Below are 22,895 nucleotides of genomic sequence, written 5' to 3' on the forward strand. Positions count from 1 at the left end.
CAATAATATTCAGTGCAGAACATATAACACTGTGAACGCTGTCGTGAATAATATTCAGTGTGAAATGTGTAACACAGTGAAGACCCTGCGGTGGACGATGACTATGATTAATAGTACATATATAAAAATGTTATTTTATGAACTAGGACAAATGTATGCCACTATTATAGGGAGTGAATAATAGAGTGGTATTTGGGAAATAATGCACCAAATGTAAAGTATGGACTATAATTAACAGTAATATTTTAATATTCTTTCATCAACAGTAACAAATGTACCACACCAATGGTAAAGGTCAGTAATAATAAGGGGGAATAGGTTTTTGTGTTTTTGTTTTGGAGTAATGAAAATTTTCTAAAATTGTGATGAATGCACAACTATGTAATACAGTGAATCATTGATTATATACTTTGAATGGATTATATGGTGTGTGAATCTATCTCAGTGAATCTGCTAAAAAACAAAAAAAGATACCTGGGCAGTATGAAACAGAAACAAATTTGACTACCTTTAGTGTGAGGATCAGTGAGGTGACAGGAGTGAAAACAAGACTCCACATATACATTTCTTTTTTTTTTTTTTTTTTTAACATGGGCAGGCACGGGGAAACAAACCCGGGTCTCCGGTATGGCAGGCAAGAAGTCTGCCTGCTGAGCTGCCATGGCCCGCCCTACATATACCTTTTTTTCACATTTCGACTTGTAAGTATATAAATGTACATATTCTAAAAAGTTAAATAAAAATAAAAAACTTTAGAATTGAATACAAAAAAAGAATAGTATTTTATGAAAATTGTGTGAAATTCTAATTTCAGCATCAATATATCAAGTTTAATTGAAACAGACACACTCATTCATTTATATATTATCTGTGACTACTTTTGCACTCTCATGGCAGAGTGAGTGGTCACAACAAAAACCCTGTCTGCAAGGCCTAAAATATTTACTATCTGACCTTTTACAAAAAAAATTTGCAAGCCTCTGGTACAAATGATCTTTAAAAGCCAAAAACAAACAAAAAAAACCCCAGTAATTTATAAATTAGGTTCTGATTTACAAAATCCTATTTTTACAAAAGTAGAAATTGAGGTTAAAAAGAATTAAGTAATGTAATCCATGTCATGAATTTTAGGTATGGTAAAAGCAGGCCTTTCATTTCAGAGCCAACTCTACTAACCCAAATGCCAGGACAGACTATAATGTGAACATTGTGTGTATTTTAGATTTGATGAGTTTGATGAAGCTATTGATGAAGCTATAGAAGATGATATCAAAGAGGCTGATGGAGGGGGTATGTGTTTATCATTCTCTCTTTCTGTAATTCTGTCAACAAGACAAGATGCTCTGATTAGGGCAGTGAGCATGTTTTGTTTTTTGTTTTTTATTCACTCTAGTGTACCTCTCTTAGTTTTAGATCACTGTGGCTACAGAGTATCAAATTTTGGATTATCAAAATGATTGTTTTTAATTAACCTTCTAAAAATCAGTTTATTAATTGAATAAGTGGCATTCAGATTTAAAAATTTGAAAGTAATTTAATTTAAGAGCTATGTAGCCAGTTACCAATGCTCCACTGCAGAGCACTGTGATTTCTATTGGTTATTATAAAAACTCTGCAAAGGATTAATAATAACTTAAATTGTTTGTAGTGCAACTGAAGAAGTCACTTGCTTCTCGTGTGCCTTATTTATGTCTTTGCTAGCTGAATTCTCTTTTTTTCTGTCTTGTAAATGTAGTAAAATAAATGAATGTGCCTTTTTCTAAAACATGTCCAAAAGAAGAGAGTTGACTGGTAATATGGGTATAAGGTTTCTTTTTGTGGTAATGAAAATGTTCTGCAATTACATAATGGTGGTGATTGCACAGACTTTGTGAATATACTAAAAACCCCTGAACTGTATAGTTTAAATGGGTGGATATTGTGGTATATGAATTATGTTTTAATAAGAAGAAAGAAGGAAAGAAATTCTCTACATAGTGAAGTTATATAAATGTTTAAACTCTCTCTTCATAAGAATTCTGTTAGCTGAAGTTGTAAGAAAACTGCCTAATTTTGGGAAGAAAATAAGTGAAGAGCTAGCTCCTAAACAAGGAATAAAGACAATCTCAAAGTTTAAAGGTAGCTTTTAATAAATATAACATTTTTCTCCCCCTACCCACCATCTCAGGAGTTGGCCGAGGAAAAGATATCTCCACCATCACAGGTCATCGTGGGAAAGACATCTCTACTATTTTGGATGAAGAAAGGAAAGAAAATAAACGACCCCAGAGGGCTGCTGCTGCTCGACGGAAGAAACGCCGGCGGCTAAATGATCTGGACAGTGACAGTAACTTAGACGAAGAAGAAAGTGAGGATGAATTCAAGATCAGTGATGGGTGCGTGGTCTGCCAGTAGAACCCATTCTGTAGATACAAGCTGAAAAAAGGAGCTAATGGAGAGAGGCACTTGGCCATGCTGTGAAGGGATTTTTAATGTTTGTGAACATGGTCAACCTCTTTATTTTCAGGATATTTAAGGAAGATTCAAGAATGCTGATCTTGGTCCTTGGTCCTTTTTAGACTGAAACAGAAAGTAGGCTTATAGTTGTTTCAATAATATTCAAAATTGCATGTTTAAATTTCTTTAATTGAACCACCTTCTGAACTTCATAGTTGAAAACACCATCCCTGTCCATGAAGAGTTCTCAGTCAAGTGTAAGATATAAATAACTAGATACTCTTCTCTTGTGATCCATAGAAGTTGGGGTTGGGGCAAGTCTGTCTTGCACAGCAGGTATCAAAACAATACTTCAAAGTTTTTCCTCTCAGATTGTTATTGTAAGAAATGTGCATATGAATTAAAAAGAAGGCATTACAAGCAGAGAAGTCAGATGTCCAAAGCAGTAAGGTATAGAATGCTGTGAAATATTTGGGAAGTTCTTAGTTGCTTAGGATAACAAGAATTTGGAAGCAAAAGGGAATGCCCTGCTGGAGATGTGACCAAGAGATAAAAAGTGACAGATTATGAAGTGTTTTCATTTGTCATACATAGGAGTTTGGACTTTAACCTGAAGATAATGAAAATCTACTGAAAAGTTTTAAACAGCAAATTAATGTGAGATTAATGTTTTAGAAATATTCATCCTGTCATTCATTTGAAGTATATAGAGGGGAAATGAGAACTGAGAGACCATTTGGGGAGTTGCAGGAGGGTAGGTGGAAAGTGACAGAAGAAAGGAGTAGGTTGGGAAATAATGAGTTCATGATTGGACATGCTGAATTTAAAGTTCTTAGGAGACAGTCCAAGAGGCCAAAGCAATGGATGGTCAAAAATCAGACTCAGTTTATCTTCATAGCTCCCCCTAAATAAAGAGTAGGTGGCAAAATATTTCTCCATTTAATAAACAGGAACATTATTGCAATTATCCAGATATATGGCACTAAACATTACTTAATGATTCACTGGACTCACTATAATTTGAACTCTGATCTCTCAAAAATGGATCCATAGTTCTAAGTGTACCATCATAATTAATCTGATTTATCTTGGACAGATCTCAAGATGAGTTTGTTGTATCCGATGAAAATCCAGATGAAAGTGAAGACGATCCACCATCTAATGATGACAGCGACACTGATTTCTGTAGCCGTAGATTGAGGCGACACCCCTCCCGGCCCATGAGGCAGAGCAGGCGGTTGCGGAGAAAGATTCCAAAGAAAAAGTACTCTGATGATGATGAAGAGGAAGAATCTGAGGAGAATAGTAGAGACTCAGGTAAAAATACTTGCATCTATATCATACAAACTCAATACATTTTTATGATTTCTGAAATTAAGAATACTTAAAATTCCATTCAATTGTAAGATGAGCTTTCTGATAAAACTTGTGTCCTGTTCTTATGATTTATTGGTAAGTAAATTTTTTTCAGATAAAGTACATCTAAGAAAATGTGTATAATGGAAAAATAATGAAATGTGACACTGCCACACAGCATACAAAAAGAAAACACATATAGATGGATGTGTTAACTTCATACCAAATTCATTTAAGATCGTGATAAATCCTTTGATACCAAGAGTTTCTATCCCTAGACTTTATCTTCACAGTATTTCGTAGCAATCATTTTCAGTAAGCAAAGAATATTTTTCTGAGACCCAACTTTTGGCAAGAGAAGGGCCATCAATTTTCTCTGACAATTAAAACACCATTAATGATTCAGTAGTTTTTATAAACTACGTGTTCTAGTTTGCTAGCTGCCAGAATGCAACACACCAGAGATGGATTGGCTTTTAATAAAAGGAGATTTATTTAGTTAAAAATGTATAGTTCTACTGAGGAAAGGCAGCTAACTTTCACCTGAGGTTCTTTCTTACATGGGAAGGCACAGGGCAATCTCTGCTGGCCTTTTCTCCAGTCCTCTGGGTTCCAACAGCTTTCCCCAGTGATTCCTTTCTGCATCTTCAAAGGCCTGGACTGAGCTGCGAGTGCTGAGATGAGGTATGCTGAGCTGCTTGGGCTGTGCTACGTTGCCCTCTCTCATTTAAGCATCCAGTCAATTAACTCAAACATCATTGCTGCAGGCACGCCTCCTAGCCGACTGCAGATGTAATCAGTAGCAGATGAGGTTCACGTACCATTGGTTCATGTCTACAACAGTAGAACTAGGTGCCTTCACCTGGCCAAGTTGACACCCCTAAACCTAATTACCACACTAGCCGTAGTTGATATTATCTTAGTTTATGTTTATCCCTATTAAATGAATAAATAATAAGCAAAAGAACAGATAGAAGTCCTTTGTGGAACTGGCATATTGCTAGCTATCATCTTATTGGGACAGCACCACACAGATAAGAGTATTATATCCTTGACTAGCCAGTCTGGGTTTTTTGTTTATATTTTTTCCCCAAACTTTTTGGGAGTAAGTTGGAGACATCGTGCTTTTTTATTAGTGATTATTTCCTAAGAAAAAGGACATTCTCATACGTAATCAAAGTACGATTATCAAAATTAGAAATTTTACAGTTAATATAACAGTATTATCAACAGTACACTTAAAAATTTTATCAGGTATCCTCATATTTTGTCCTTTATATCTCCTCTTTTTTTTTTGTCCTAGCTGAAGAGCCAATCCAGGGTTATAAATGGCATTTATTCATGTCACTTTAGTCTCCTCATTCCTCAGACTTTGTCTTTCTTGACCTTGACATTGTGGAAGAATGCATACCAGTTATTTTGCAGAATGTCGGTCAATTTCGGTTTTAATGTTTGCTCATGATTACATTCAGGTGATATACTTTTGACAGGAATATCACAGAAGTAGTGTTATATCCTCCAGGTTCACTTTATAATTTTTCCCCTTACAATTCATAAATAATTTGTGGGAAGATACTTTGAGACTATGTAAATATTTTCTTCCAAATCAGATATTTCACCCACTAGTTTTAACATCTATTTATGATTTTCTAATTCCATCATTCCTTTTAAATTCACATCTATCTCTCTGACTAAAAATATGTATTCGTGTATTCCGATTTTAGTGAATATAATCCATTACCATCACTATAATTTGTTCTTAGATTTGGTCAGTGGGAAACAGAGCCCCTTCAAGTTGTTGGCTAGCCATTTTGAAATGTATGAAATCATTAGAAAGACAAGGCTGGTTGCAATAATCCAGTGGAATTCTTTAGCACTCCTAAAAAACAGCTCTCACACAATGCTATAATCTGACTCTTGAGTTTTTTATTGGTTGGAAATTGAGAAGAGCAATGCTCTTTAGCAACACTCTGAGTATGTAAGTAGCCCGTGTGCTAGTTTTAGTAGGTTTTCATTCTACAGGGAGAAAAGCACCCCATCTCCCAAAACAAACAGAAAACACACTTGAATTCTGTACTTCTTTGATGTAGGCTCTTGGTTTTCTGTAGTTAGAGGATTTAACCTCTGCAGTAAATTATAAAGGTATAATTGTAGGCTAGGTAGGAACAGCATGTTGTCAGGAAGCAGAACAGAAATGAGCTACCAAGAAGGGCAATCGTGGCCACTTGTGCAGCTGACCTCATAGCTCTGGTTAGATACTATAAGGAGCGTTTAAAAAGTATAAAAACATTTTCTTTTCTTGATGATTACTTGGCTGTTAATGATATATACACATTTATAAGGTTCAGCCTTAAAGACCCTTTAGTTAAAAAGAAAGAGGTTTATCAAAGAATTATTCATTTAAAAAAAATCAAGACTATATTAAGGAGCTTCACATTTTTATAACTTAAGCTAGCTACACTTCTACTTAATGGACTTAAAGTTTATACTTTTCTTTTTCTTTTTTTAACAGAAAGTGACTTTAGTGATGATTTTAGTGATGATTTTGTAGAAACTCGGCGAAGGCGGTCAAGGAGGAACCAGAAAAGACAAATTAACTACAAAGAAGATTCAGAAAGTGATGGTTCCCAGAAGAGTTTGCGGCGTGGTAAAGAAATAAGACGAGTTCACAAACGAAGACTTTCCAGCTCAGAGAGTGAAGGTAAGGAATGGATCTCTAATTTACATACGTTTGGATGAGGCAGAAACAGAAGTTATAAAGTAAACTCAGGATTATGACTCTGTACCATTTCTTAAAATTTTAATAAAACCAATGATATCTTATATTGTACCTGATCCACTACAATTTAAATATAGTATACTTGATAAGATACTAATTTTTAAGTTCTTCATTGTAATACTTAAATTTTTTATTGAAAGTAGATGAGTCTCAGAAGATTGTGATCCGAGCAAGAGTGCTATTCCTTTCTCTTTTTTTTGCTTATTATTCATGGCCCTCATTTTGAAATAAGTTCATTGCCCTAAATATCTGAATAGTTTCAGCCAAGGTGCCTACTGTCTCTCCACCTCATCTGGGAGCTTAGGTCAGTAACTTTTATCTCAATACTTTAGTTATGCCTCATACCAGAAGTGCAAGAGAAGCTCTTAAATATGAATTTGTGATATCCATTTAGTCTTTGTAGCTAATCCAGAACTCTTGAGTTCATTTAAATGATCCCAACCATCATCTTCCCCCTCCCCTTTCTCATATATTTACTATTCCATTGTTAATTATCTTTTGTGAAGATTATTTGCTTTCATTAAATACTTGTCAATAAGTTCTTGGCCCGGGGAGAAAAGGAAAAAACTGGATGTAAGAGGCTAAAGAAGGAAGGATGATGAGCATGTGGTTGAGTATGTACTTATTTCCAATTGTCATAAAGACAAACATAAATTCATTAATTTAACTTTTAAATATAAATATTTATTGAACCATGTGCTATTGTAAGCCCTGAGAATATAACAGTATATAAAATAGCCAAAAACATCCCCTGAACTCATGTAACTTTTATTTCAGATGGAGGGAAGAGAGACAGTAAACAAGATAATTAAGTAGAATATATGGTATATCAGATGGAGATAAGTGTGGTGAAAGAAAAAAGTGGAATGAGGAAATAGTTGGAATTTCAGACAGGTAATTAAAGGAATGCCTCAGTAAGACAGTAGTATTTGAGTGAAGACCTGAAAGAAATGTTGAGTTCAAGTCATGCAGTTTTCTAAAAGAAAAGCAAAACAGGCAGAGGCAACAACATATGTGAAAGGCTTGAGGGAAACTTTGTGCATGGTATGTTCAAGGAACAGAATAGAGGCCCAAGTGATAGGAACACAGTGAGTGAAGGGAAGAATAGCATGAAACGAGGTGACAGAGATCAAAGAGGACCAGATCATGTAGAACCACAGTCAGCAAAATATAGCACACCTGGTTTTGTAAATAAAGCTTTTATAAAATTTTATCGGAGTATATCTATATCAGTTCATGTAAATCTTGTCTATTGGTTGCTTTCATGGTATAGAGCCAAATTGAATAGTTGTAACAAAATGGTATGACCTGCAAAGCCTAAAATATTTACTCCTTGGCCCTTTACAAAAAAAGTTTGTCCACTGCTGATGACGAGCAACACTGTCCAGCAAACTTTCTGGAGTGATGGAAATGTTCTGTATCTCTGCTGTTCAGTACAGCAGCCTCTAACCTCATGTGGCTCTTCATTACTTGGAAATATAACTAGTGTGAATAAGAAACTGATTTTTTATTTTGTTTAATTTAATTTAATTTAAATTTTAAAAACCACTTGTAACTAGTGATTACCATATTGGACAGCATAAACTAGGCCATTATACAGACTAGGTTTTATTCTGTGTGATCTCACTTATGTTTTAACTTGCAGTGGTAACTGTGTTATGAATAGATTAAAGGGGGCAATGGCAGAAGCTAGGAGACCACTTGAAAGGCTATTGAAATCCAGGTGAGAGATGATGGTGGTGAGACAAGAGTGGTAGTAGTAAAGGAATGAAAGTAATCAAATTATGGAGATATTATGAAGGTAGATTCAGTTGGACAGTATAAAGAAAGAGTAGTTGAAAGAGTAGAGTTGCCAGTTAATAAGATGGTGGGGACCAGAAGGTTGCAAGTTTGAAGGAGAAGTTTAGGAGCTCTGTTTTGGTTTGAGATGCCTGTGTAGATATCCAAGTATAGATGTTGAATTTAGGAGTAGCCTAAAAAATGTAGTTATTAGCATACAGTTGGTATGCAAAGCTATGAGACTAGGTGAGATCACCTAAGATGCAAGTATAGACAAAGAAGAGAAGGCGTTGGAGAATTATAAAGGGCATTTGATAAGATGGGATGAGAGTTGATACAGTATTTCAAAAGTCAGAGTTGGGCGTCCATTTTTAATGTGTTTTGATGTCAGTATGTTGACATGTTTCCTTAATTTGTAGGCTAGTAGGAAGGAGTTCTTCAGTTTTTTACCAGCCTATCTTCATTTAATTCAAGGAAAATCATATTTCTTGTGGGAGAAATCTAATCCTACTCTTTCCTAAAATTATAAATATGCTGTCTATGAATCATATTGGATGTTCTTGTGGGAATGAAAGGAGAGAAATCAGGCCAGATATTGGATAGGTTTATGTATGACATGTCCAGTCTGTAAGCAGGAAATGGGGTGAATGTGGAAAGGAAAAGTAGAATTACTTAAATTTGTTTATGGTTAACTGTGTCAATGGCTTAAATGTGCTATTTATTCTAGAGAGCTATATGTCCAAGAACTCTGAAGATGATGTAGCAAAAGAATCAAAGCGCTCAGTTCGAAAGCGGAACCGAAGCACAGATGAGTATTCAGAAGCGGAGGAGGAAGAGGAGGGCAAACCATCTCGCAAAAGACTACACCGGATTGAGACAGATGAGGAGGAGAATTGTGACAATGCTCATGGAAATGCAGATCATCCTGTCCATGAGAACCAGCACAGGGCCATGCCCTCAGAACACGAGAGCACCAAGAAACCCTACCGGATAGAAAGTGATGAGGAAGAGGACTTTGAAAATGTAGGCAAGGTGGGGAGCCCATTAGACTATAGCTTAGTGGATTTACCTTCCACCAATGGACAGAGTCCTGGCAAAGCCATTGAGAACTTGATTGGCAAACCAACTGAAAAGCCTCAGACCTCCAAGGACAACAGCATAGCCAGTGCAAGCCTGGCCCCCAATGGGACAAGTGGTGGGCAGGAGGCAGGGGCACCAGAAGAGGAAGAAGATGAGCTTTTAAGAGTGACTGACCTTGTTGATTATGTCTGTAACAGTGAACAGTTATAAGACTTTTTTTTCCATTTTTGTGCTAATTTATTCCACGGTAGCTCTCACACCAGCGGGCCAGTTATTAAAAGCTGTTTTATTTTTCGTAGAAAACTCCACTGCAGAATGACTTTTTAGAAGAAAATTTCCACAAACCCTGAAGTCTTTCTGTGAAGTGACCAGTTTTGAATTTTGAAGATAAATAATTGCTGGAAATTCCTTTTGATTTTCTTTTTTCCAAGTTCATGGTCCTTGGTAATTTCATTCATGGAAAAAAAAAATCTTATTATAATAACAGCAAAAGATTTGTATATTTTTGACTTTATATTTCCTGAGCTCTCCTGACTATGGAAAAGGGTGGATAAGAATGCATTCCAAATCTGTGAGGGCCCAAAACAGAATTTAGGGTGGGAGAAAGCACTTGTGCTTTAGCTTTTTCATATTAAATATATATTATATTTAAGCATTCATGGCATAGATGATGATTAACAGACTGTTTTAAAAAGTCCAAGTCTGTATTGTTGCAGTTTGTGAATTGTAGATAACATCATACATAAATCATTTAGTAACAGCCTTCATGAAATCAACCTGTTTACTATTGGAGATAACCACATTTAATAAAGAAGAGACCGAGAAAGTACCATGATAAAGAACTCTAACCTAAGTTTCTGTTGTAGCAAAGTCTCTTGTTTTGTTGGTTTTTTTAATCATCTGAAAAGTGTTTGTACAGTAAAATGTATAATGAAGCTTGACAACCAGATTGTGCTAGCAGCAAATTTTTAAAAACAGCTTTATGCAGTGCTAATGAGGTGGCCTCTAATATACCATGTCTGATGGAGATTAGTGAAATAAGTGTGGTCATTCTTAAGGCCCAAGTGGACTGTAAGCTCTGCAGATGGTGTATAGCTCTCGTCTTCTGACCACTTGATGTTTAAATAATCTTTAATATCATCTTGAAAGAAATACATCTACACATAACATACATGAAGAGATGCTAAGCTGACAATGGTATTTTAGCATATTTGAAGATGGGAAGGGATTTTCAGGTGAATTTTAACTGGTCTGTTCTTGCCTTTAGTATCTACTTCAAATTGAAGTCTACAAACAAAGCAGTTCCTTTGGGAGGTTTTTAGTTTGAGTTTTTGTGTGTGTGTGTGTGTGTGTGTGTGTGTGTGTGTGTGTGTGTGTGTGTGTGTGTGTTGGAATTTCCTATCTGCCTGGATATATTAGCAGATTTTGAATGTAGTTTTGGCCTTTGGCCCTTAGACTTCTATTAAAATTCATCAATCGTCACATGATCAACATAGAGTTAAATGAGAACCACCGATAAACGTAATTGAGTAAATGTGACATCCATTTCAGACATCTTAACAATTTAAAGAAAGATAAGCCCTTTGTTTAAGAAAAAGAGGGCTTTTAACTAAATATCTGTTGTGTAACTGACACTAAAACATGAACTTTTTTTTATGTAGTTTCTGTTAAACTATAAAATTTCAGGCAGAGAGATAACATTGTACAAAGTGTAGCACTTGTGATTAAACCTTACCTGTCAAATTCTGAAACCTTCAGCCTTTACTTTTGTGAATACTTTGCCCTGGGATTTGGGTTTTTCTGTTCTAGTGCGGTGTCTATTGCTGGCATTGGACACACCATATCTGCTGCTGGTCCAAGAAACTTCATTGAGTTTTCTTCCCAAATTAAGCATTATGTGTGCTAGTCAGTGTATAGAAAAGCACCTCTTTATTATTATTATTAATAAAATAATAGCTGGTGTTAGACTTGCATTATGAATACCTCTCCAGAAAACCTTATACTCCTTTTCCTTCCTCTACAGGTGTTGCCTCTTAAATCTTTTGGCCTTGAAAGATTATAGCTGTTGTTTTTCAGTTGATGTTGGTTCTTTTGTTTTGTTTCACTTTAGTTCTGTAGTATCTGCCCATTAATACTTTTGCTTTGATTCTAGTAGTGTATGTATCTGTGCAAAAAAATAAAATAATGAAAGCAGCCTAAAAGTAGGATGCACCAATAGCATGTGGTTCCAAACAAGTTGTGATTTTTATTTTGAAACAGTGTTCCATTGGAAGGGAGGGAAAGGGCTTTTTTCATACAGACAGGAAAACTGACATAAGGAACCTCATTCACTTACAAAGCCTCCTTTTCCCTTGTTTCATCTATTTGGAAGTCAGTTCAGAACTTTATCCTTTTTAACTATCTAAAGCAGACAGGAGTGGAAGGTTTCTGTCAGTCCAAGGTAAGTGGTTAGAATGTGCAGGTGGCCTTTCCTGCCACCCCATCTCCCTCGACCATTTTAGTCCTGCAGCCAGGTAAATCCGCTACAGTGTAGAGATTCTCCCAGGTGCCCTATCTCTACCTCAACACACCACTTCTGCTCCCACCTGTTAGTTCTACTCCTCAGTTAAGCAAGTGCTCAAAAGAAATATTAAATAGGTAGATTATTTTTAACAGAAGTCTGAAGTGAAATAATAGGTTCCTTTTATTCTTCTGCTCTAGAGAACTAAAAGTCATTTTTATCATAGTGAAGACTTCCATTTAGCAAATGTCCCACTAACTTATGGGTCATGATACCACTTCCACTGCCTGATATTTACCAAATCTGAAAGTGTTTGTGAACTTGGTAATGTATCCCTTCTAATCTTACATTCTGAGTAAACCAGTTAAGTATGGTTCATCTACCAAGAATGTAATGCAAACAGCTGATACTTAACAAATTATTATGCAGATATATTGATTTTAGGTGATTAGGTTTTGATCAGTTTAAAAACAGTTCTACTGCATGGTGTTTAGATTCATTCCCTCAAAGGGTCTATGTTACTGAAATACTGTGAATGTGCTTTGAAGAAAACTTAGAAAAAAATAAATGTTCTGTATCCAAATACTTACTACAGTCATTAGAACTGGAAAAGACATAGGAAAGCAGTAATTCGTCTAGAGTTTAGACAAGTCTTGGAGCACTAACTACGGATTGAAGTTCACAAAATTTGCTATTTCCTGGAGCCCTTTAGTATGTTAACCTCCCTTTTTTAAAACTATAAGTTAAACCCCAGTATCAAACTGCAGTCTGTAGCAAAAGTATTAAGAGAAGATGTAGTTTAGTATTCAGAATATTTAGTGTGCAATTTCTGTAAAAGTTTGAAAATTAGCTAAGTTTTTAGAAAGCAGAAGCTTTGAATTAAATGAGATGTATGTGAAAAAGACTCAGACTGAAAATACACTTTTTGGTTTTATACACTTGTACTCATGAAATAGTGTTTAGTGTAAAACATTTTCCATTGGTGGCACATTTCTGCAAACTGATGGCAGAGGTATTTTCAAGAATATACCTAATATATTGAGATACGTGGGTTTCCACAAGACGTCCCTTTCCAATTGGTCAAGATTGAAAGTTCAGAGAGTAAACATTTCCATTTAGCACATATTCATGTCTACAGATTCCTTATTTAAAAAAAAAAAAATGACCTACCAAAGTATCAAGGGCTTCAAATGTTGTTATGGAAGAAAATATTTCCATTCAAATTAATTATATGGATATATTATGTCCATCCAGTTTTCACTTTTTGGCTAATATAACCCATCCCATAATATACATTTGAGCAAAGAACATATATTAAGATAAATGTGAACCTTTACCTGCTATTTAGAGTTCAAGTGTTGGGGAAATGCTTGCTCTATAAGTGGTACTAATGGAATTTCCTTTGTCACAAGATATGCCTTTTCAGTGTATGTGTTTGGGCATTAGAGATGTTAACCATTTGCTAATTTACCATACAACTGTAAAGAACCTAATTCAGAAAAAGTTTTAAACTCCATTCTTCACCAACACAGTGTAACAGGTCCAGATCTCAAAGCATTACCTCACAGTTATAGAGTCCAGTTAATTTTGAACAACTATTCAAAGACCCAGATCTTTTTTAAAATGGAATAGTCACATACACACGCACATATTTTATAAGTAAATGTTAATCCTTTGAAATCATTATTTGATGTTATAAAAGGAAATGGCAAATAGTTATATTGCAACTGATAGGACATTATGAACATCATTTATTTACAGAAAGTTCAGAGTAAAATGGTGAAATTACTCTTCTTGGTTTGGCATTCTCAAAATACATTCCTGGTTCTCCAAAAAGCAGAGACTGCCTATCTGCTATAATCTACCTAGCCCTGATTGTTTAATATGATCCATTATTAAATTTTCCTACAATAAAACCCATTCCTATTTCATCCACCATTCCCAGTGTGTGCCTGGGTAAATCTGTCTTGGAGGTGGCACTAGTTTCTGGTTTTCTTTTTTGTTTTTATACCAATCCTTAAAGACAATACCCAAAATGCTAGTATAGTTTTTAAACTGGATTTCTGTATTATGTATACCCTTAATTTGTTTCAAAATACTTCAACTTATCATTTAACATTTTTTGAGTGCCAAGAATTACTAGGTAACTGAAATATATATTGAAGAATCATTCCCCAGCAAACAATCTTTATAAGCCAACATATAGTGATTTTTGTATACAACTTTTAGATTGTACACTCAAAACTTTTTATTCACACAAACTTCAGAAATTAATTAGAACTAATAGGATCCCTTCCCTCATTTTGGTCATGTAAGCTCAATTTTTTTCCTTTCATTTTGTATTTATACCCCTTCATTTGGGGAAATGCTTTAAACCAAATCTGGCACTTGTAGTTGATTTAAGTCAATGAAGATGTTATTTTCATTTTAGTAATTTTAAGGTATACCTATCCTACGTGAGAGGACATAAATTATTAGGTGAGTAGAAATCATCTTAAACATTTGAACAAGAGGAAAAAAAAACATTCTTAAAGGAACTACACTTTTATTTTTTGCCAAACTGGTACAAGCTGGAAAATGCACTAAGGACTGAATAAACCTGCCTTGTTCTTTTTGCCACTGGATGATGTAAGTTAAGAATGAAATTGTTAACCCTAACTATATCTTTTCTTGACTTTCATCACTTTCTAAAGATATCTAATTTAAGTGTTTTGGGGTTTTGTTTGATCTGTATTTATTGATTTCTGGTTATAGACCAAGAGCTACGTGTCACGCTTATGGATGGCCAGACCACAGTCATTGGGAAACTTAATGGCTCAAGACCTGAATTGTTTAACTTATTTTGTATGTTGCAAAAAAAAAAAAAAAAAAAAAAAAAGGTTTATTTTGCTTGAGAGTCACATTTTTTTATAACTGTACAGCTTTTAAGGGATGGGAGGTGGGAAAATACCCTGAAATAGGATGTAGATTTTTACAATTGTGTCTATGCTAGAACATCTACAGGTACATTATGTAATTAAACCTAAAATTATTTAAAATTTTGTGCCATGGTCTTTTTCTTCTCTTACGTTTTAGCAGAGTTTGTGCATGTCAATACTGCTATATGGACAAGCCTTGAAATAGGCTAACAACCCCTGTCCCCAACGCTTGGAATTCGCTGCATGAAAATTGTATGTATGTATACATATATATGTGTGTGTGAGTATACACACATAAATATATATATAAATATATATATTTATACACACACACGTACATATACATGAATACACATTATACAAGCACATTTACACACACAAACAGCTCTAGTTTATATTAGAGTAAATGGATTTTCAGGATCAGAGCAGCATTGCCTAAATTTGGCACAGTAAACAGCATCTTACAATGGTGTTTTTTTGTGATGCTAATTAGGGTATTTTCAATGTTGGTCTGGTGTTTTGTTCTTTCATCGAAGTAACTTCAATAATGGTATTTGAATCATAGCTTGCCCAAACTTGCCATAAAATTTTGTGTACAACTTTGAAAGATAATAAGAAGAGGGTTAATTTATAAAAGAAGAAAAAGCTGGAATTACTCAGTTTGGTACTTTGTCTTTCAGTAGACTTAATTCCACAGAAATATTTGTCTGCTGGAAGCATGGTAGGAAGAGAAATCAGATTCAAATTGCAATTTCCTCCCTATTTGATAGAAAGTATTCTGAAATTCTGTACAGCTGCTGATTCTAGCAGTCTTTTAAATGGCTCTTTTTACCATGAATTATATTGAGACCTTGGTTTAAATGCCAGTATTTTTGCCATTTGTTGATTTTACTATTCTAATTTATCACTTGTATAGTGTAAATATGTGAGTATTACATTCATCTGTGTGTCATATTTTTATCTAAACAACCTTTAGCTGTTGTCAACTAATGTGGGATGTCAGTTTCTGTGCTAGCCTTATCAGTTCAGAGGTAAAGCCTGTCAATCAGTGAATTTCCCGATGAAGAATTCAAATTCCAGATAAAAATTTATAGATGGTATGTAGCTGGGATTCAAGGCATGTTTAATCAGAACACCTCATGGATTTTCAGACACACTTATATGAAATGCTTTATTTTCTTATGCATAAAAATATATATTCCTGGAATAGGTTCTCAAAATGCTTTATTTTGTTTCTAGGAAATGAGAGTTAAAGTGGAAGCCCCAAGATTAGCATAAAACTTAACCTTGCAAGATGCCAGTATCTTTTACTCTTGAGGTAATCAGGATCATGCTAACAGTAAAGAGGGGGAAGCTGGAGTGCTCTCTACCATATGTTAACACACTGTATTTGTGAGGGGGGAAAGATTTGAAAACTGGAAATGTGGTTCCAATAATACATAAAGTAAATTTTACACATTAAAAAAATATGGGAATTCCTTGCAGCTTCAAAGCTTCGGGGGTTAATTGCAGTATATGAATATACCTAGTATGTTAGAATTGCAATGCACAGTTGTTTAAGTACAATATTCCTTGTGAGTGAAAACAAAAATATGTTGCAGCTGGTGCCAATATTTTTGTTAATGAAATGTTCAATGTTGTCTCACTGTAGTCTGATCAGAACTCTTGGTGTTATAAGCCAGGCCTAAAGCCGTTTTATAGCTATTGGCCTAATTATGTAACCTTTTCTTCCAAAATGTTTTATTATAATACTACTGTCATTTCTTTCACTTAATATTATGTCAATTGTCATAATAAAAAGTTTAAATAATTGAATGTATTTAGCATGATGTATTTGCAAACAGTTTAAGTTTTCTGGCACATGGAAAGCTAAAAATTTCCCCTAGCAGTTGATGAAAGTTAACATTTTTTATCACCCAAGAATAGATGAACTGTTTGTTCTCTCACTCTCTAGAAAGCCAATTTTCAAGTGCAATTTCCTCAAAATAATTTTTAAAGCTATTTGTCAACTAGGAGAATATAAGAAACTAATTTTGATTTCTATCTTTATTTTTAATTTCTATCTTTTAGCTTCTGGAGAACTGACACGTCAAAGGCTTGGGCTTAACCTGTGTGGCCCCACGGGAAGATAGAATTAAACCAGAAGGCAGAAACCATAGGGCAAAAGCTTTTACTGTATTCTAAGAAAGAACTTTTTTACAGAGAATTCTTTATTAATAACCTTGGGAGTGAATTCTTAATAAGGATGAACTGCCATTCACAGAACAAACTGCCATTTGGCAGGTAACAGTAGAAGAGAGTCACACATTAAAAAGGGTTAGACCAGATGTCTTTGAGCTCTTCCAATCCTGACTGATTCTCATCTACAAATGTTGGTTTGATAGATTTTGGGAGCACAGTGAAATTCCCACTGAACTCAAGTTTTTACCCACAAACCCACACATGCACTGTGAAGTAAATCCAAATCCAATTTAACTAGTGAAGTTCATCACTATTATTGATTTACCAAGTAAAGAGCTTTTTGTATCAGTGTTTCCCTTAACAGTGTGAAAGCTGTTCTATGCTGGCAAGAAAATGACCAGTTACACAGTGCTTCTCAATGATATATTTGAATTTTACCTTCAGACAATCAGTCCAGTAGAGATGACATGCTGTGTTGGGAGCTAAAGGTGATGCTGCCTGCAGCCTTCAGAGAGGAAGTTAAAAAGAATCTTCTGGAACTTAGAGTGGGGCCTAGAATACTTGCTGTCACCCCAAATCTCTTATTATAAGGAGACCATAAGATGTAGAATTATTTTCTTTTAAAAACCGAGGATTGTTTTATTATACTGTGATAATTTAGTAGAGGTAGAATTATTAAAATAATGAAAATATTCTAGTGAAGCAAAAAATAAATAAATATTGGGACCCTTCTGAATGAGTGCTTGAATCATTTTGATTCTTAAATGACTTTGTATTACCTCTTCAAGGTCCTAAGAGTTTAAATGCAAAATCAAAGAGAAAGAACACTCTAAGGTTATGTGACTTGTTATCTTGCAACATCAGTTTAGTAGAGAATTATATCCCGAATGAAAAGTTAACTGGAAACCTATTTATTCATGGTATAGGCTACCTATAGCTTCCTTATATTCCTCATGCCCATTTCAGGGCCTCTTTCTCTGTGCTCAAGCACGCATGTATCACTCCAGCCTGTCTCCCATTTTCTGTAACTACCCCTCTGCCTGTGTTCTCGATCTGGCTTCTTCCTTACTGTCTCCTTTGGAATTTTCACATCTCGATTATCTTTCTGATCTCCAGCCCTCTACACTCATTCATCTCTGTATAAAGCTCTCCCTGTCATTGAAAACAGAAGTTTGATCCTTTCTCCTATTCAATCTCCCTCCCAATTATTTATGATTTGATCTCTGATCTTTAAAAATAGACTATACGACTGTTAAACTACATTTGTGAAACCAGTAGGCTTCTCAGCAGCATAAGTGAATTTGAAAGGCAAGAATTCCATCCTTAAGAACAACTTACAGAAAGCTGAAACTTAGAAAGAGGGATGTGTTCTTCCCTTTCCCCTGCTCTTGTTCCATGTTTTTCTGGTGAAATGTCCATTCTATTTTCTCTTGGACATTATCGCCTGCTGCTGTGATACCAGTAATTATACCAGGAAATCTTGCACCTAAACGGTTTTTACTCCACCGTTTAGTAAAAAATTTAAAGGAAGGACTTGATTGAAATTACTATAGAACCTGATAAGAATCTGTGCTGTCCTTACTTTGAATGGTAAAAACATATCTAGTTTCTTTATAAGGATGAGTTTGATGATGACTAGAACTTGTAACTTAGCAACAATAAAAGAAACACACTGGCACAGGATTAGAAAGTGGGCTTAAGGTTCAGACTGATCCAGTAAGCGGGGCTGAAATCTTACTGGGAGATGCTATGAGCAGAATCAAGCCAGTGTCAAAGAGCCAGAATGAAAGGCAAAGACCCACAACCAGGGAAAGCAGATGAGAGAAGGGAGATAGAATGCTAGAAGCAATTTTTAGGATGATTGTCCTCATTGACACGTTTACTTTTTTCTTTATTAGAGAAGTTATAGGTTTACAGAACAATCATGCATAAAATACAGGATTCCCATATACCACCCTATTATTAACACCTTGCATTGGTGTGGAACATTTGTTACAATTGATAGCACATTTTTATAATTGTCCTATTAACGGACACCTGAAGTCCATGGTTTCACTTAGGATTCACTGTATAAAAATCCGTGGATTTTTAAAAATTTTTATTCTGCTATTATATATACAATCTAACATTTCCCATTTTAATCACATTGATATATATTTTAGTGCTGTTAGTTATGTTCACAATGTTGTGCTACCATCACCACCATCCATTATCAAAACATTAACATCCCAAATAGGAAACCTGTGCATTTTAAACCTTAACTTCCAACTCCCTGTCCCTACCCCATTCATTCCCTGGTAACCTTTATTCTAGATTCTGACTCTATAAATTTGCTTATTCTAATTATTTCAAATCAGTGAGATCATACAATATTTCTCCTTTCTTGTGTAGCTTACTTCCCTCGCCTTCAGACATTCACTTTTCCTTTTTTTTTTTTCTTTCTATGCTGTATGGCAGGGATCACATTTCATTTTTTCCATGTGAGTATCCCCTTATTGCAGCACCATTTGCTGAATTTTTGTTTGGTTTTTCATTTGTTTGTTTGGGAAGTGCATGGGCCAGTAATCAAACCCGGGTCTCCCACATGGCAGGCAAAAATTCTACCACTGAACTACCCTTGCGTACCCCAGACACATTCACTTTTAATAATCTGGATGTACTTATGTCATAGTATCAGAATCAAAGTGCTTGTGACTTTTATTTATAAACCTTTTAGATACTGATTTTTTTATTGAGATATAATTCACATACCACAAAATTAATCATTTTGAAGTGTACAATTCAGGACTTTAAGTATATCTCAAGGTTGGCCAACAATCACCACTATAATTCCAGAACATTTACACCACCCTCAAAAGAAACCCTATACTCATTAGCTTATTCCCCATCCTCCCCTTCCCGCAACTTCTAGCAACCACTAATCTACTTTCTGTCTCCATAAATGTGCCTAGTCTGGACATTTCATATAAATGGAATCATAAGATATGTGGTCTTTTGTGTCTGGCTTTCATTTAATATGTTTTCAAGGTTAATTCATGCTATGGCATTAATCGTACTACTTTCCTTTTATGGCTAAATAATACTCCATTGTACAGATGTACTATATTTTGTTTATTCATCAGTTGATGGCATTTCGGTTGTTTCTACATTGGGCTATTATGAGTAATGCTGCTATGACACTTCTGTACAGTTGTTTGTGGACATATGGTTTCTTCTGTTTTTTAGGATTATAAATGATTTTTATTTCCTTCCTTATTTTGATTTTCTTAGAAGTACAGCACACGCTTCCTTTGTAAAGATGGGATACCTCATATAAATTTACGATACCAAGTTTAAAGAAATACATGTTATATATTAATGCACAGAAAATGGAAAAATGTAAACACAGCTACAAGATGACTGTGGTGTAATGGCAAATAAAAAAGCATGATACAAATTGGTACATGCAGATTTTACATTTAGTATGAAGACAAAAGGCAAGGTGTTGGGGTAGTGTTTGGAGTGATGGATTATAGAGGATTATGATAGTCTTCTGTATTTTCTAAAATGTTCACGATGATATATATTACTTTTTAAAATTTTTTTATTGTGTAAAATAACATATATACAAGAGCAATAAATTTCAAAGCACCCCACAACAATTAGTTATATAATAGATTTCAGAGTTTGGTATGGGTTACAGTTCCACAATTTTAAGTTTTTCTTCTGGCTGCTCTAAGACACTGGAGACTAAAAGTAGTATCAATATAATGATTCAACAGTCATACTCAATTGTTAAATCCTATCTATTCTGTTATAATTCCACCTTCTCCTTTGATTGATTCTTCTCCCAATCTTTAGGGGTATTTGGGCTATGCCCATCCTAACTCCTTCATATTGGAAAGGGCTGTTGATAATATGGGATATGGGGATGGAATTGGTTGATGTTTTTGGAAAGGCTAGATCCCCTGGGCTTCAGAACTCATTTGGCGTAGGAACCTATCTGGAAGCTGTCGGCCTCTGGAAAGTAATCAGTGCATGGAACCATTGTTGAATCCCAGATAAAGTCCTAGGTGTTCTTTAGGATTTTCAGAAACAGCTTTAATTGGGGCTTGGCAAACTGAAACATAGCAATAGCTAGCTAAAGCCTGTATAAAAGTAGACTCCAAAGTAGCCTCTTGACTCTATTTGAACTCTCTCAGCCATTGATACCTTATTTGTTACAATTCTTTTTTTTTTTTTTTTTTTTTTTTTATTTTTTAGAGAGAGGGAGGAAGGGAAGGAAAGACAGAGAAGGAAGGAAGGGAGGAAGAAAGGGAAACATTTTTAAACATTTTCTTGTTTTATTATATTTTGTTTGTTTGTTTGTTTTTTACATGGGCTGGGGCCGGGAATCGAACCGGGGTCCTCCGGCACGGCAGGCAAGCACTCTTGCCCGCTGAGCCACCGCGGCCCGCCCTTTGTTACAATTCTTTAACCCTTTTGGTCAGAAAACGCATTGTCAATCCCATGGTGCCAGGGCCAGACTCATCCCTGGGATTCATATCCCACATTGTCAGGGAGACTTTTGCTCCTGGATGTCATGTCCCATGTAGGGGGGAAGGTAACAATCTTACTTGCAGAGTTGGGGTTAGAGAGAGAAAGGCCAAGTCTGAGCAACAAGAGGTCTTCTGGAAGTAACTCTTAGGCATAACTGGAGATAGGCTTAGCTTCTCTGCTTCATAAATAAGCTTCACAAGAGCAAGCATCAAGATTAAGGGCTTGGCCTATTGGGAATCCCTAATGTCTGTGACAGTATCAGGGGTTTCCTCAGTGGTAAAGTTGTAGACATGTTTTCAATTCTTTTGGGTATATATCTGGAAATGGAATTGATAACTCATATGGTACCTCTATGTTTAGCTTTTTGAAGAATTGTCAAACTGTTTTATACAACAGCTGTATCATTTTACATTCCCACTAGCAATGTATGAGGGTTCCAATTTCTCCACATCTTCAAAAACACTTATGACTCTCTGTCTTTTTAATTGTAGCCATCCTCATGGGTATGAAGTAGTATCTCCTGGTTTTGATTTGCATTTCCCTAATGACTAATAATGTTGAGCATTTTTTCATGTGCTAATTGGCCATTTGTATGTCTTCTTTAAAGAAATGTCTAGCCAAATCCTTAGCCCATTTTTAAATTGGGTTATTTGTCTTTTTATTGATGAGTTGTAAATATTTTTCATATATTCTAGACACCAGAACCTTACCAATTTTATGATTTGCCAATATCTTCTCCCATTCTATGGTTATCTTTTCACTTACTTGACGATGTTCTTTGATGCATATAACTTTTTAATTCTGATAAAGTCTATTTGCTATTATTTTTTGGTTTTTTATCCTTTAAACTTCATATCTAAGACGCCTCTGTCTAATTCAACATAACAATGATATACACCTATGTTTACTTCTAAGACTTTTATAGTTATAGCTATTAAAATTAATATACAAAATTCAATTGTATTTCTATACACTAGCAATGAGTAGTCCAAAAAAGAAAATAAGAGAAACAATTCCATTTATAAAAGCCTCAAAAAGCATAAAATGCATAGTAATAAATTTAGCAAAAGAAGAACAAGACTTATATTTGTAAAACTACAACATTTTTTAAAAATTTAAGAAGACCTAAATAAAGGGGAAGACATCCTGAATTGATTGATTGGAGACAGAATATTGTTAATGGCAGTACTACCCAATTAATTTACATATTCAATGCTATCCCTATCAAAATTCCAACTGCCTTTTTTTTTTTGCAGAGATTACAAAACTGATCCTAAAATTTGATTCCTTTTGAGTTGATTTTTGTGTATCAAGCTAGGTAAGGATCCAAATTAATTACTTTGCATGT

General features: G+C 34.9%; 1 protein-coding gene and 1 long non-coding RNA gene across 4 annotated transcripts in view; one reads left to right on the forward strand and one right to left on the reverse strand.

Moving 5' to 3' along the window:
- The window catches only part of RSF1 (remodeling and spacing factor 1), a 185,183-nt gene extending 170,357 nt beyond the window's left edge, over positions 1–14,826 (forward strand). For 2 of the 3 annotated variants that reach the window (XM_077113472.1, XM_077113474.1), the window contains 5 exons: positions 1,223–1,290; positions 2,168–2,375; positions 3,533–3,753; positions 6,305–6,493; positions 9,078–14,826. In XM_077113472.1, the coding sequence (XP_076969587.1) occupies positions 1,223–1,290; positions 2,168–2,375; positions 3,533–3,753; positions 6,305–6,493; positions 9,078–9,640 (1,249 nt within the window). In that variant the 3' untranslated portion in view covers positions 9,641–14,826. The remainder of the gene's footprint in view (positions 1–1,222; positions 1,291–2,167; positions 2,376–3,532; positions 3,754–6,304; positions 6,494–9,077) is intronic. The other variant, XM_077113473.1, reaches the window with a different exon arrangement.
- LOC143644459 (uncharacterized) overlaps positions 2,053–22,895 on the reverse strand; it is a 69,305-nt gene continuing 48,462 nt past the window's right edge. The window contains exon 3 of the long non-coding RNA XR_013156722.1: positions 2,053–3,729. This is a non-coding gene — a long non-coding RNA (uncharacterized LOC143644459). The remainder of the gene's footprint in view (positions 3,730–22,895) is intronic.

Source organism: Tamandua tetradactyla, chromosome 8 (genome assembly GCF_023851605.1).
Source record: "Tamandua tetradactyla isolate mTamTet1 chromosome 8, mTamTet1.pri, whole genome shotgun sequence".
Taxonomy (NCBI): Eukaryota; Metazoa; Chordata; class Mammalia; order Pilosa; family Myrmecophagidae; genus Tamandua; species Tamandua tetradactyla.